This window comes from Chenopodium album, chromosome 14, assembly GCF_948465745.1.
Source record: "Chenopodium album chromosome 14, dcCheAlbu1.1, whole genome shotgun sequence".
Taxonomy (NCBI): Eukaryota; Viridiplantae; Streptophyta; class Magnoliopsida; order Caryophyllales; family Amaranthaceae; genus Chenopodium; species Chenopodium album.
Window position 1 is genome coordinate 49,499,635 of NC_137847.1, and position 15,258 is coordinate 49,514,892.

The following is a 15,258-nucleotide window of genomic DNA, read 5'->3' on the forward strand; positions in this document are numbered from 1 at the left end:
TTATGTAGTCTCTGTAATAATCAATGCATGGTTATGACTCTTATGAGATGCAATCTTTATCACTAATATTTGACTAGTGATGAGTGTTTGCAACAAGATAAGTACTTCCTCCGCCACGCATTATGTGCAACAATTACCAAAAACGGTTGTTTCACATTATGTGCAACAAAATGATAAATTTCCTTTTTGAGTAAGTTTTTTTTAGTGAAATTACATTTCTGCCCTCACTTTACTCTCACTAAATACAATCAATTTTCATAATTAGATTTACTTAAATTATAACATAACTTATTATACTTAATCATTCCCACCAAAATTAATTCATCCCCACCTAACAAAATCGAATTCAACCGTCAAAACCCATTTGCATCCCACATTCCACAAACCCTAAGTTTTCCCCAAAATTCCAGAAACCCTTCTTTCTCCCTCTTCTCAGCGATTTGCTTCAACTGTTCATCTTCTCCACCCATTTCGTTTCTCACTCTTCAATTTTCTTTCAAACTCTTTCATTTTCCTTTCTCACTCTTTAAATACATAACTCGTTCTTCCCTGTTCTACTCAGATATGAAATTGAGTCCCTAAAAATGGCAGATCTTACCCCTATGTACGATGCCTTTTTCGAAAGTGAGGACGACCATGAAACGAAGGTCCTAGCGAAACTTTTGAAGTCATTGGAGGGTAAATCTTCTTCACCCAAGCGTTTTTACAAATCTGAGGAAGCTAAGAAGGTGTTATCCGAGAAATCTTTCGAGGCTCTTAGTACGGTCCTTAAATCAATTGAGGACGACGAAAATGGTGTGGATGATATGACCGATGCTGAGTACTGTGCTTGGATGAAGACTTTGCCTAGGCCAAAACCTAAGCCTAAAAAATTGAAAAGGGTTTCTTCTGATGTGATGAGGAGATTAAGGGGAAAAGGGGCGAAACTAGTTGAAGAAGATGAAACTTCAACGGTGGCTGAAAAACCAGATGAAACCCCGGAGGAAGAAGAGTTGTACGGCTTCAAATTGTCCGACCCTCCCCCCAAGATGATTTTCCCTTCTGAAGAGGCCAAACTCGGGTCCAAGAGGGTCCGATCTGGGATTGTCGTTGATGAGGAGAAATTTGATCCTTGTCTCCTTGGATTTGTAAAAGATCTGGACCGCAAATTTCATCCCTCCAACTGATTGCGTGCAGCGTAACGGTTTCTTAACCTTAATCTTCTTTTTATTTTAATGTGCAGCGCATATAATTGCTGAAATTGGTTTGTGTTGGTGTTAATTGGTTGAAATATCCATTGCTGGAACTTATTAAGGAGTGTATGTTTTATATGATGTGGGGTGTGAAGTGCTCTTTGTCAGATTGTCTTTGAAGTCACCTAGAATTTTCTTACTTGCGTTTGGCATGATTGTTTTGCAAGTAGTTGGCTGATTTTGTTGGTACCTTGTTTATTTTTTTTGGTATCCTGTTGCTAATGTTATTGGTATCCTGTTGATGGTGTTGTGAGTACCCTACTGCCTGTGGTTGCGTTTTGAGTCCCTAGTTGTTTGAAGGGTTTGCTGATGGGTGAATGATGACTTTATGTTTTTTTTGGGTTGTGATCTCAATGATCACTATTGAGAGATCACTATGTGTGCATCATGTTCCACTGAATTGGAGTCTTTTTGGATCCTATGTATAGAGTCCCCCTCATTTCATTTAGGTGTGCATTGTGTGGTCCATATGATGAAGGGACTCACATGATCAACATATTGCATTATGGATTTGCTCCACCTATGTTGTATGACATTGGTGTTGAGGTAACCATATTTGGTTTGTATGTGGTGCTTAAAGTGTAAACCATCTGATGGAATTTTTTAAACCATAGGTTTTGAACCCTTATTTGAAACACACAATGCAATAACATTAGCAACTCAAAAGTTTTTCATTGAATGATTCATTCTTTTCAAGTGATACACCATAGTTGCCTTACAAAAGGGACCTATTCTAACTGCCTGACATGAAATACATTGACACATAAAAGAGAAAAAGGACAAAAAAAAAAAAAAAAAAAAAAACTACTCAAAAGTTACACATAACCACAAGTGTGTTTGAGTCCCTTACATATGGTTATGTGTGGCAGTCTGATTGTAGGCCCTAAATCTAAAAACTTACTTTGCACTTTACACACACTGAAATTTCCTAATCTGCATCAACTTCCATTTCATGATCATTAACTGGTGGTTGTTGATGTGCAGGCCTGAACCTATCATTCAGGTACTTCACAGCAGATTGAACCAATTCATATGGTACTTCCAACCTCTCTGGAAGAATGCCTTGTCTGTCCAATACTCTTTTCTTCATATGCTGCAATATGTAATTGTTCCCACCATCTTTCTTCAAAATTTCAGTCATACAGCTTTGCAATGACAGCCAAATGTATTTGTTTGCATTAGCATCAAATGTAGCAAATGCCTCTTCAACTTTCTCAATTAACTCATCCACATTGGTTGGAAAATGTTCATATTGAATTGATTGGATTGTGTTGAAAAGACCCAAATCTAAAACATTAAGATCAGGGGATTGAGGGGGTTGGTACTGCATTGTGATGTTGAACCCTTGTTGTGTTGTTGCTGCCATAAACTCCTCATCTTGGGGGATTTTGTGTGGCCTTGCATTGTCCCATTGTATGCATATATTTTTATCCATGCATGAGGGCCACTTTGAAATGATGGCTGGTATGACTTTGTTGAGGAGCATTTCTCTGATTGCATCTTTATTCACATTTTGCATTGCTTTTGTGACAAGAGTCCCTGCTTGCCTATTCTTGCTTGATTTCTTGGCTGGTTCCTTCACCACAAATGGGAAAATCCCATATTTTCCATCATGAATGACAACACCATTTCTGTCACGAATTGGGTGTCCAATGACTGCCATAAACATGACCTTAATCTTAAACCTTTTGGATTGTTGAAATCTGTGTGGGTCTTCTTCTTTTGGTAACAAGTAGAACCTCCTTGTTTCCGGGCTCAAATAAAACCACTTTTCATCTATGTGGATGACATGATGCATGTCCTCAAATGTTGCATTTTCAGTTGGTGTAGCAGGGGTGAGATGGCTTAATACCCATTGCAGCCTTGCCACCTTATGGTTATCACTTAAAGCTGGATGGTTGGTGCTAGTGTGCACTCTGAGTTTCCCTCTTTTTTTCAGCCTATGAATGGTGACATGGGATACTTTTAAGGCTGCTGCATATTTTCTTTCTGTTGTTCTTAGCCTCAGTGGAACTGATTGCAGCCATTCATCAGAGAACTCCCTTGGTTTAGGACCTGTTTTGCCCAATTTTTTGGTTCTGACATCTATCAGCTCACCCTTCTCTTTTTGTTTCTTTACATCTGCATAAACTCTGCTGATTGTGCTTCTGTGAACACCATGTTTTCTTGCTAATTTGGTTTGTGCACCTCTTGGTAAATTATCATCTTGTAGTGTTGATAAAATGTCATCAACAATACTTCTTTTTCCATTTAGTGTTAGCTGTTTTCTGCTACTTACTTGTGCCACATTTTGTGCATGTGTGTTGTTATCTTGATGTTGTAATCCCACTTCTTCCATCAATAATTGATCCAACCCATAAAACTGATCAAAATCTTCTTCTTCCATTTTTTAGTCTTTTTTTTTTTTGCAGTTGATGAACTAAAGAAGCTAAGTACGTGCTGAAGATTGACCCTTCAAATGATGCTGCTTTGACCACCCACTAAACCATGATTATAATGCTGATTTTGTATTTTTGTAAACTGATTGTATTTAATGCTAACTTGGTAGTGTATTTATGGTGGTTGTAATTTATGAAGAGAGAGGGAAACTCCTTGACTGTAGTAGTGTATTTATAGTGCTCTTTTGGTACTTAATATGGCTGGTGGAGCCAAACTTTAAATTTGGCTGAAATTTTAAAAATTCTGAAAATTTAAAGTTCCCTCCCTTTATTTATAAAGCTGTTCAGGTTTTTGCTCCAAAAGTAACGGTCCCACATGCATTTCATTTCCTTAATCACATGGGCTTGTTTTCTCTCTCATAAACTAATTTACACTTAACAAATTTCTTCTTGGAGTTTGTGCAAGCAACTTTGTTGCACATAATGCGTGGCGGAGGAAGTAATTGAAATATTCCAGCCGTTCCTCTAATAAAAATTCCATTTGTACTATTGATTGTGATAGTATCAAAAAACAAATTAAATTTAATTAATGATAAATAATTTTAGAAAAAATGAGAGTTTAATTAGGAGACGGAAGAAGTCGTACTAGACAAAAGCCAGAGTTTAATCGGTATTGTTCATGAATAGATGTTCCACACGTGTACATTAAAACTTTGTCATCAAATTTGCACCCTTTAGAAACCCTTAAAAGTATGCTAACGCAGGGCCAAAGCCGTAAACTTTGCCAGAAGTGACCAAAATAGAGAAGGTACCAATCGTGCATAAGTCGTAAAAGTGTAAAACTAGCTTTGTTTATGTCCACTAAATAGCACGTGTGAATAGGATGATATTGATTATTGGCCAACCAATGCTCGTGTCTTCCTTAGCTTAAATGGATTAAGGTCAAGTCACTAATCTACTAACCCATAATTTTGTCGCCAATTAAGGACCAGTGACATCATCAAGCTTCAATTTAATTTACTTTTTTTTAATTGTCAAGAAGAATCATGACTAGACCTCAACCCTTACAATTTTTTTGATTCATTATTTGCGGGTTAAACACTTGAGTATAAAGAGTAAGGAAATCTCTACCTTCAAGTACCTTTATTTGGTACGATTCAAAGGGTTTGAGGTAAGAACATTATTAATTGAGTCAACACTTTGTTAGTACTTGCATCATTTTAATTTTAATTTTTTTTTTTTTTTTTTTCGAAAAGATAAGAAGAAGTAAACATTGTCTACGTATTTATATTCCTTATTATTACGATAAAATGGGATATTGTTGAGCCATTGGACTCTCAATTTAGATTTTAAGGGTTGCAAACTTGATAACTAAGCTTAATTGCGCCTGCAGAAACCAATCATCACGTTGAAATTATATTTTAGATTCATCTATTCTCAAAGATACATACATAGTGGAAGGTGTAAATTAAACAAGATCCAATAATCTTATAAATAACTACTTGTATTAATTTAATTATCCGCAAATTAAAGTCAGAGGAAGAAAAAGAAGAAAAAGAAAGTTACTTTAGGGGGCTGGGCCTTAATGGATCACCGTTAATCTTAGGCACATGGCAATTACCGAATATTCATTGTATCATACTCCATATTATGGAGGCCAAAGTTGAACATTACAAGGGCCCGGAACTCAATCCGAAATAGGAAGTGACTTAAATCGAACCGTCCCAATTAATTATTCCAAATATTCTTGATACTCATTACTCAATCTCACCCGAATGGAAATTGTTTGGGGTGGACGAGATTCGAACTTGTGACATTTGTGTCACGTTGGCTCTTGATACTATGTTAGTGTACCAACTCAATCAAAAGATTAAGATGATAGTTGAAGTCCAAAAATGTGTTATATACTCTATCACAGATTAATTGATTCAAACAAACCTAAATAAAAAATAACTCAAAACAAACTAGGCCGATTTTATATATGAAAATTATGTATTTGGAGTATTTCTCTTTTTCCTCACCTCTTCTCCATTGAGTTATAACAGCTTGGTGAAAAGTTGAAAACCAACAGCTTCTAGACATACTACAAGATTTGAGATCCTCGCTGCCACAAGATTAAAAAAGCTAAATAAACGAAGAATAAGAGCGAAGTTAAACCCAACCCGAAATGACTCGATCTGAACTTGATCTTCTGTCTTGACTTGAAACTCAAACCGATTTAAATTGACTTGATCCGAACATGACTCGAAGCCTTAACCCGAAACCCAACCCAACCCAACCCAACCCAAATATATATTAACCTAAACATTCTCAAATTGACTCGATCCAAATCTCATCAAATAGTTAACACGAAATGACATGCTCCAAACTACCCAATTGTCAAGCCTAAGCTAACCACATATACTACTCCATACTATTAGTAGTTTTCTAGCTTCTAAATAAAATGGAGATAAAATACACCACTTTTCTCAAGCAATTAGTGGCTCTATTTTTTTTTTTTTTTTTTTATATTTATGCACTTTTTTTTCGACAGCTTCAATATAATAGACATGTTTTCTTATTTGAAATGACCTATCAATCTACCATTAGTCCATGACTAGAAGAAGCATCTTTATCCCACTACCCACTTGTTATTCTATATTCATATCAGTTTATGCCCATTGTCTCACAACATATAATGAATTCATTAAATTTACGTTATACAATTCACTTTATAATTCTCATTCAAATTTTTTTTTAAAGTATGTCAATTATTCTTAAACAAAGAAAGTACCATTTAGGGCCTGTTCACATTTACTTAATTTCAGTTCAGTTCAGTTCCAATCAGTTCAGTTCAGTTCAGCTCTTAATTTCCCTCTCACATAAAATATTCATTTCAGCTCAATTCAGTTCAGTTCAGTTCAGTTCCAATCAGTTCAGTTCAGTTCAGTTTCAATCAGTTCAGTTCAGTTCAGTTCCAATCAGTTCAGTTCAGTTCCAATCAGTTCAGTTCAGCTCAGTTCAGTAAATATGAACAGGCCCTTAATCAAACAGACAAATGAAGCAGTTGATGCACTAATTTACAAAGGGAGTGCCAAACATGGAGTAAAGTATTTATTCTCTCAAAAAAAGTATTCATGAAAATTGTCAACAAAACTTTTGGTCCACATTCTCCAATACACCCCAACAATACGAACACCATCATCGATAAACCAAAACTAAAATTCAACCAACCATCCAAACCTCCAATTCCACCCACAAAATAATAAGGGAAAAAAAAATAAAAAAAAGTTGCAAAAAAAAACCCTTGAATCTTTCTTTCATACCTTTCAATTTTTCATCAATAGCAATGAAAGAAGAACAGATCCAACCCAAAAACCCACTTCCCCATTTCTGGGGCACAACCCCAGAAGAAGACTACTACACTCAACAAGGCATCAAATCAACCCAATCTTACTTCACCACACCATCTGGTCTAACCCTCTTCACCAGATCATGGCACCCACTTTCTCTCTCTCCTCCACGTGGCATCATCTGTATGGTCCATGGCTATGGCAATGACATCAGCTGGACCTTCCAATCCACCCCTATTTTCCTTGCTCAAAATGGGTTTTCCTGTTTTGCCCTTGATTTACCTGGTCATGGTAAATCTGATGGCCTTAAAGCCTATGTTCCTGACATCAATTTGGTCATTAGTTGTTGTACCTCTTTTTTTGAGTCTGTGTTGGAAACCCGTTCGATGCGTAATCTGCCCGCCTTTCTCTTTGGAGAATCGATGGGCGGGGCGATTTGCTTATTGCTCAGTATCATGTACCCTGACATGGGTTTCAGTGGCGCTGTTCTGATCGCACCCATGTGTAAAATCTCTGATAATGTCAGACCCAGATGGCCAATTCCTGAAATTCTGACATTTATTGGTAAATTTGTACCAACTTTGGCAATTGTACCTTCACCTGATTTGTTACATAAGTCTGTCAAAGTTCCTGAGAAGAAAGAAATTGCTCTGATGAACCCTTTAAGGTATAATGGGAAGCCGAGATTAGGGACTGTTATTGAATTATTAAGGGTTACTGATTATTTGAGTCAAAAATTGAAAGATGTTACAATACCTTTTAGTCTTTTACTGTGCTACATGGAGAGGCTGATGTTGTGACTGATCCTGATGTGAGCCGGGCTCTTTACGAGGCGGCCGCGAGTGAGGATAAGACGATCAAGATTTATGAAGGAATGGTGCATTCTATGTTGTTTGGGGAGACTGATGAAAATGTGGAGATTGTTAGGAATGATATATTGTGTTGGTTGAATGATAGATGTAAAAGGGAAGATTGATGAGGTTTAAGTTATTAGAACATTGTGTTTTAAATTGATTTGTGAATGTAGCAAAATTGAATTGTAGATGCATTGAAATTGAGCTACAGTGTAATTTGTGTTAACTTTGATGATGGATTAAAGAAAGAATTTGGAATGATTTATGCAATTTTTTGAATCTCATATTAACATGTTTCCTGATTATTTTTGTCTGCTGGGCATTATAGGCTATGACATACAGTATTAGTTTCATGTATATTACTAGACTAGAGCTTGGGCATTATGTTACTTACGTACTCGTGTGAGTCGTATTAACACATGTATGTATGTATGGTCCGAAATGATTTGTCAAATGACCATACTCCGTATTAATGTACGAGTACTTTGTAATAGAAAAACAGACTTGAATCGAATATCTTGAATGCAAGGAAAGTATCGAGTAATGTAGTTGATTCAGTTAGAGTAAAGATTGCTGATTTTTGCTGTTGACAATTGACAGATAATTTTTATTCTGCAGTATGTAAAACATGTATTAAAAAAAAATAAAAAAATAAAAAAAATAAAAAATTAATACATAAAAAAGGTCCTACCGAGATTTGAACTCGGGTTACTGGATTCAGAGTCCAATGTCCTAACCGCTAGACCATAGGACCGGATTACTTAGAATTAACAAAGCAAATTATTTAATTATTTCGTCAACTAACTAATGCTTTTTCCCTAGTATATACACCATATTCATTCACCCATGTCCCTTGATACTTAAGTATGACATTTTTAGTATGTACTTTAGCATGTCAACTGTCCTTGAGGGTTTTGGTTCATTTGGCAGTCCAGGAAAAGGTTTGGTTAGGTCCGTATGGCTATCTAGGCTCCAAGGTATTTGGTATGTTACAAGGCTTCTCTGCTTTAATCATTCACTTCGTTCCTCTTCAACTCCAAAGTGGCGATACCCTGTCTTTAGGATTGTTTGGACAGGTTACCTCAACCACGTTACACAAGGGTTTTCGTTTGATGTTTGTGTTTTATTTAGGTTTGTTTTTTATTGCTTATTAGCTCTACGTTGTAATTTGCTCTTTATTTATATTGTTCTCTTTGTCAAAAAAAAAAAAAAAAAAAAAAAAAAGAAAAAAAAAATTCTTTAAAATTAGATTTAGAACAAAGTACATTGATTATAAATTTAACATCTCACATGTTTTTCTTACATGTGCAACAAAAAATAATAATGATACAAAAAACTATCAAAAAGACGAGTATGTTAGCAGTACAAAACGTATGCAACTATGCATAGTTAGGTACTTAAGTTGAGGTGTTATCTTATTTGGTATGGACTTATAATTGCACATGATTATTCATCTTAAATTATTGTAATGATATACAAAGACACAAAGTATGCCTAGCTAGGTTATGGCGGTATCTCTTATGGATATAATTTTGATAATTCGGTAATTAATTTGAATTAAACTAATTAGAATGTAATATTATTATATTAACTTATCATAAATTCTTAACCTTTGCCCTTAAATTTAACTTCTTTAAACGCATTGTGGTATTACCTTCATACTTAAACCAACTCATCCTTATTGGCCATAAATTATACTCATCTAAATTTCTTTTCTTTTTTTTTTTTTTTTAAAAAAAAAGACAAATTTCATGTATTTCATTGAATTTAACACATCTCTATGTCGAAAAAAAAAAAAACCTTAACACATCTAAACTTGATTTGAACTTAGCTAATCTAATGCGAACTTCCTCTATTAAATAATTGGATGTAAGCTCAACAATTGTGCAGGATGTAGCAGAAGAAGCATTAGACGCCTTACATCAAGGCCAAACGAAAAAAATCAAATAGTGAAAAAAAAAGGTCCTACCGAGATTTGAACTCGGGTTACTGGATTCAGAGTCCAATATCCTGACCACTAGACCATAGGACCAGAATATTATGACTGATTTAAAATATCAAAAACTTACTTTTCTGAATGACCAACTTTATATTACAAGCATCTTTGTAACTTTATGATAGGAAGCTACTAATTCACAATATTATCGTTTTTATACTTTTTAAATAAAAAAAATTTAAACTACTGAAAAAATATATATATACTTTTGTATATAACTAGGTGAGGAGAAAATATATGCAATTAGTCCTTTATTCTCTCAAATAAATCTTCACAATTTAGGCACCAACCAGCTGATACAAAAATCATTAATATATCAATTCCCATAGCATCGGCTAGAATCACACAAGCTAGTTGTTTAACTGATTTTCAAAACAAGGTTGCGTACATTTGAACCTCCCCAAATCCCACCTCGACGAGCTTCATATCAAGCTGCTGTTGATGCTACTACTGGGAACTGGTCTTCTGATTGCCTTTTCCACAAAAAGTTGGCAGCTTCAATCCACCGAGGATTAACTAGAAACTTTCCCTCTTCAACTGCCCTACGAGACTTCTCTGCTGTGGCATCTTTTGACACAACATGTGTTACGCTGGAGTCCAGTTCAGTTGAGCATGTAGCTCCTAACTGTTCTGCCATCCTCCATAATGGCTGGTCAGCAGCTTGCGTTTTTTTCTTAAGCACCCAGCTGAACACTATCTTGCAATCTTTGAGGACTTCCTTCCGAACTATTCTCAGTAACTGCATGACCAATTTGATACAATTAGTATGATACAAGTGCAAAGATAGCAGGACCTAACCTCCCTCACATCTCTGGAAGCATAGTCATCTCCATGCTCCTACCAGGAGAGCACGAGTCAATACGAAAGCAGAACAAACAAGGTACTAGTATAGTAGCCATGAAGTAAAGAGTCAGGCTAGATATCTAACATTGAGGTGAATAACAGCATTTAAAACGACTGCAATACCCATGTTAGTTATTTATACATTTTCTGAAGTAAAGATTGGGAATTAACTAACAGGATCAAAGAACTTGTAGTATATACTCTTAAGGACTCTCAGAATTGCTGCAAGTGCTCCATCTGACTTGTTCTCATCAAGCTTTAACTCAGCAAGAGACTTGCATTGTTGCCTAATTGACGACAAGTATATGAAAAGAAGTGGTATCTTTCCATCAATATCAAATTGTCCTTGTGCCTCTCCCAGACCTAGAATGATACAAAATTGCAGACATATCCAACTTCAGAATTTAGTAGTAGATTCTCTCAATGAAATGGAAGGATTTAGTAGATGTAAATACAATATCAGGAAAAACTCCATTGTCAAGAAATCTTAGTGCAATAGAAGTTATACATTGAGGAAAAACTGTAATCATTGCTCATCTGTCCATCAACATGGAATATAATTTGTGAAGTCATATACTGTCATAATTTATAAACTTAAAAAGGAATAGGCAAAAGATATGCATAATAGCATCAGTTACTGATTGAGTAAAAAAAATCTCAGAATAAATCAGCAAAGAATCCAGTTTCTAATCACCAGAGAATTTACTTACAGATTCTGTGTCATCAAGTATCAGAACAGCACTCTCAAACCCCAGTACCATGTCTAGTCCTTTCAGGTTTCTGTTTGTGCAATCGGCTCCGGAGATAACTTTTGAATCAAAATAGAGATTTCTGGGATCAAGAAGCTTTGCCATTTCGCGACCATAAGCTGGCTCTCCCATGGTGTAAATGTACATCTCAAACATCTTGCTTGCTTCTTGCAGAAATTCACGGACAAAAGGCCTCAACTTGGTTATCATAGGCCTCGTATCAAATTGAAATAAGCTTCCACTTGAAGTATCTGTTCATTGTTAAATATTAGAGCAAGGAAGAATAGAAAGTATACAAAACCCTGATGGTTAAGAGTCGGGAGAGCTTAGTACATACTTAAAACATAAAGCAATACAAACTAGGATAAATCTGGACTCCACTAATTTTACACCTTTGGCTTAAACACCAGATGACAAACTCAATCATAATTCATAAAGTATAAAAGAATTAAAGTACACTTGCTATGGATGAGACAAACAGACGAGAAAAATTAGAGAAACAGCAATTTGATGAGAGTGGTGTCAAGCAAAACCCAAGATCAATTAACTCATCGTTAAAATTAGAATGGCTTCAAATTTCTACCAAAAATAAATTTTATGACATTGTAAACCGTAGAACTTTAAGTTCAAATGATATAGAAACACAAAGTCAAGTTGTACTGTATCATTTTATTCCATAACCAATATAGTCTAAATGATAGAGTGATATACGATGAAAATTGTTCACAAAATTAAGTTTAAAAAATTAATCAGAAGCAGCAAAGCAGATAATTAATCATGTAGGAATTTAAACAGAACAACCTTTAAAGGAGCATGTTTGATTCATTAGATATGCCTCTTCCGGACTGAGAGAATCGATAATAGCTGTATGCAGCAATGTCTGGTCCAAATCGAGAACCAGGAACAATTTTTTCTGACGTAGGACATTTCCTGCTTCAGCATTACGTAATCGAGAAATTTCTCTGCTGCCAAGCCTCAAATCCTGCAAATTGCAATTGGAAATTATACCAAAATCTTATCAGTCCTTCGAAAAGAGAACTTGACTGAACAAGCTTTGCAAATGCACTAACATCACAATGAAGATATAGCAAATTATCAATTGAATAACACAACAGTGACAGTTAAAAACTATCACGAGATGCAGACCCCTTCCGCCCACTCTCAAGTCTCAATCAACCACGGGTGATTTGAAGAAACAAGTTAGCCAGTTATGCAGCAAATAGTTGTAAAATCCTCGACGTTGACAACTCGATGACTAATAAGCTTCAGTCTAGTTCTATACTTCAATCTTTTATTGAGCTAAACAAGAAGAGTTTGAGCACAATTGAGTTTAATTAATGACATAAAGCATACTGAGCATATTACAAGCCGAAATTAGCACATGATAACTAATAAAAGAAGCTAACCTACACATACCTTATGAATATATCTAAACGGAGTACTATCTCCATATCCATCACCAACCAATTTCCCACATTCTATGCACATATCCTTAAAAAAACCAGGATGTGCACACGAACTTGGCTCCTCGGCCACCTTGCATTGCTTGATCCTTCCAACAAAAGCACTCCATAATTGACATGTACAAAGGCCTTGTTTCGTAATTGGCTTTTAGTTGGCTTTTTGGTTGGCTTTTGGCTTTTTCTTTTGGTCAAACAACCAAAATACTTGTTTGGTAAATGGCTTTTCAGCTAGGTGAAAAAGCCGGCTTTTCCGCCAAAAACAAAAAGCTAGTGTTACTAGCTTTTTGGTTTTGGCTTTTGGCTTTTCATTAAACAAATTACTTTTTATCTAATTAATAATTAATAATTAATAATTAATAATTAATAATTAATAATTAATAATTAATAATTAATAATTAATAATTAATAATTAATAATTAATAATTAATAATTAATAATTAATAATTAATAATTAATAATTAATAATTAATAATTAATAATTAATAATTAATAATTAATAATTAATAATTAATAATTAATAATTAATAATTAATAATTAATAATTAATAATTAATAATTAATAATTAATAATTAATAATTAATAATTAATAATTATTAATTAATAATTATTAATTAATAATTAATAATTAATAATTAATAATTAATAATTAATAATTAATAATTAATAATTAATAATTAATAATTAATAATTAATAATTAATAATTAATAATTAATAATTAATAATTAATAATTAATAATTAATAATTAATAATTAATAATAATTATTAATTAATAATTATTAATTAATAATTATTAATTAATAATTAGTAATTAATAATTATCAATCAATAATTATCAATCAATAATTAGTAATTAATAATTAATAATTAATAATTATCAATCAATAATTAGTAATTAATAATTGGTAATTAATTAATAATTAATTATTAATTTGTAATTAGTAATTGATAATTGATAATTAATAATCAGTAATTAATAATTAATAATTATTAATCTATAATTAATAATTAATAATCAGTAATTAATAATTAATTATTAATAATTAATAATTAGTAATTATTAATTAATAATAAGTAATCAGTAATTAATAATTAGTAATTAATAATTTATAAATAGTAATTAATAATCAATAATCAATAGTTAATAATTTATAATTAGTAATTCATAATCAATACTTATTAATTAATAATTTATAATTAGTAATTAGTAATAAAAAATTATTAATTAATAATTTATAATTAGTAATTAATAATCTATTATTAGTAATTAATAATTAATAATTATTATTTAATAATTAGTAAATTAGTAGTTATAAGTACTTAAAAATTAATAGTTAGTACTCCGTAATTAGTAATTATTAGTACTTAATTATTAATAACTAGTAATTAACAATTGTTAGTAATATGTAATTAATATTAAGTGCTTAATAATTAGTAATTAGTACTTAATAACTAGTAGTTTATAATTAATAATAAGTAATTATAAATTAGTAGTTAATATTTTGTATTAGTAATTAATAATTAATAATACTGATAATAAATGTATAAGAATACATAATAATGCCCTTTAAGGTTGTTTTGCATAGTTACAGCCAATATCTAACAAGTGATTTTACCAAACATGTTTACATACAATAAATAGTCAAACAGCCAATACTAACAGCTAGTCAAACAAGCCAAGTTAAACAGCCAGCAGCCAACAGCCAACAGCCAATTGCCAAACAAGGCCAAAGTGTAAGTACATAAGTATACTACATTACGATATTCATAAGAAAAAAAAATGTCCCGATTCGATTCTAATGGGTTATATGTACACTAATTATGCTAAAAATTGTTACATGAAGAACTACCTTTTACACAACTCATACTTATTGATCTTTTTTCACTTAAAAAGGCGGTCATTCTAAGATTCCTAACACCATAAACAAGAAACTTATTCATCAATGCATACATTTGAAGATCATTTGCCAAAACCTTATAAATTAATAAGTCTAGTTCTTGAAAATCCAAGTACAAATAAAAGCTACATTTCAATCTTCCCATTTTCATTCCATCTATACTCTGAAATCAAACTAGGGAAATAATTTTTCTTCATCGTAATGGTTTAATTGCATAAAAAATCAAGCTTTACTGGTTCAATTTCTACTTATATCAGTTCCAATTGAGATACATTATTGAAAATTTCATAATTCAAAACTATGATCAAGAAAGAAAAAAAAAAACATTAGAAGGGGACAGAACTAGGGTTTCCGAAATCAAGAACATGGAATTATTTGTATCAATAAAGAATCAAAATTAATATCAATAATTTGGATTAAAGTATAAGCGAAATCCAATTATACCTGAGAGGTTCAGGTTGAATTTGGAGAGCCATCTCAGAGAAACAAAAGAGAACACACTCAAGAAGAGGA

The 15,258-nt window shown here is 32.9% G+C and overlaps 1 protein-coding gene, 2 non-coding genes and 2 pseudogenes across 4 annotated transcripts; 1 reads left to right on the plus strand and 4 right to left on the minus strand.

Annotated features, from left to right (window-relative positions):
* Positions 1 to 2,160: 2,160 nt before the first annotated feature.
* On the minus strand, positions 2,161 to 3,618 carry LOC145578239 (uncharacterized). Its single transcript, XM_081635595.1, has one exon. It carries the CDS (start codon positions 3,616 to 3,618, stop codon positions 2,161 to 2,163), a length of 1,458 nt encoding a protein of 485 aa, XP_081491721.1.
* Positions 3,619 to 6,813: 3,195 nt separating this feature from the next.
* LOC145579445 (caffeoylshikimate esterase pseudogene) lies at positions 6,814 to 8,067 on the plus strand (annotated as a pseudogene).
* A 411-nt stretch (positions 8,068 to 8,478) lies between these two features.
* On the minus strand, positions 8,479 to 8,550 carry TRNAQ-CUG (transfer RNA glutamine (anticodon CUG)). Its single transcript has one exon. It is a non-coding gene; the product is annotated as a tRNA-Gln (tRNA).
* Positions 8,551 to 9,756: 1,206 nt separating this feature from the next.
* On the minus strand, positions 9,757 to 9,828 carry TRNAQ-CUG (transfer RNA glutamine (anticodon CUG)). Its single transcript has one exon. It is a non-coding gene; the product is annotated as a tRNA-Gln (tRNA).
* Positions 9,829 to 10,042: 214 nt separating this feature from the next.
* Positions 10,043 to 15,258, minus strand: LOC145579446 (RNA polymerase II C-terminal domain phosphatase-like 4; annotated as a pseudogene). Its single transcript, XR_014099145.1, has 6 exons — positions 15,190 to 15,258; positions 12,801 to 12,936; positions 12,186 to 12,366; positions 11,346 to 11,635; positions 10,811 to 10,998; positions 10,043 to 10,531 (listed from the first exon to the last, which is right to left on the minus strand). The product of XR_014099145.1 is annotated as an RNA polymerase II C-terminal domain phosphatase-like 4 (transcript).

Coding starts and splice junctions, on each gene's coding strand:
- LOC145578239 (XM_081635595.1), bottom strand. CDS start 3,618: ATGGAAGAAGAAGATTTTGATCAGTTTTATGGGTTGGATCAATTATTG.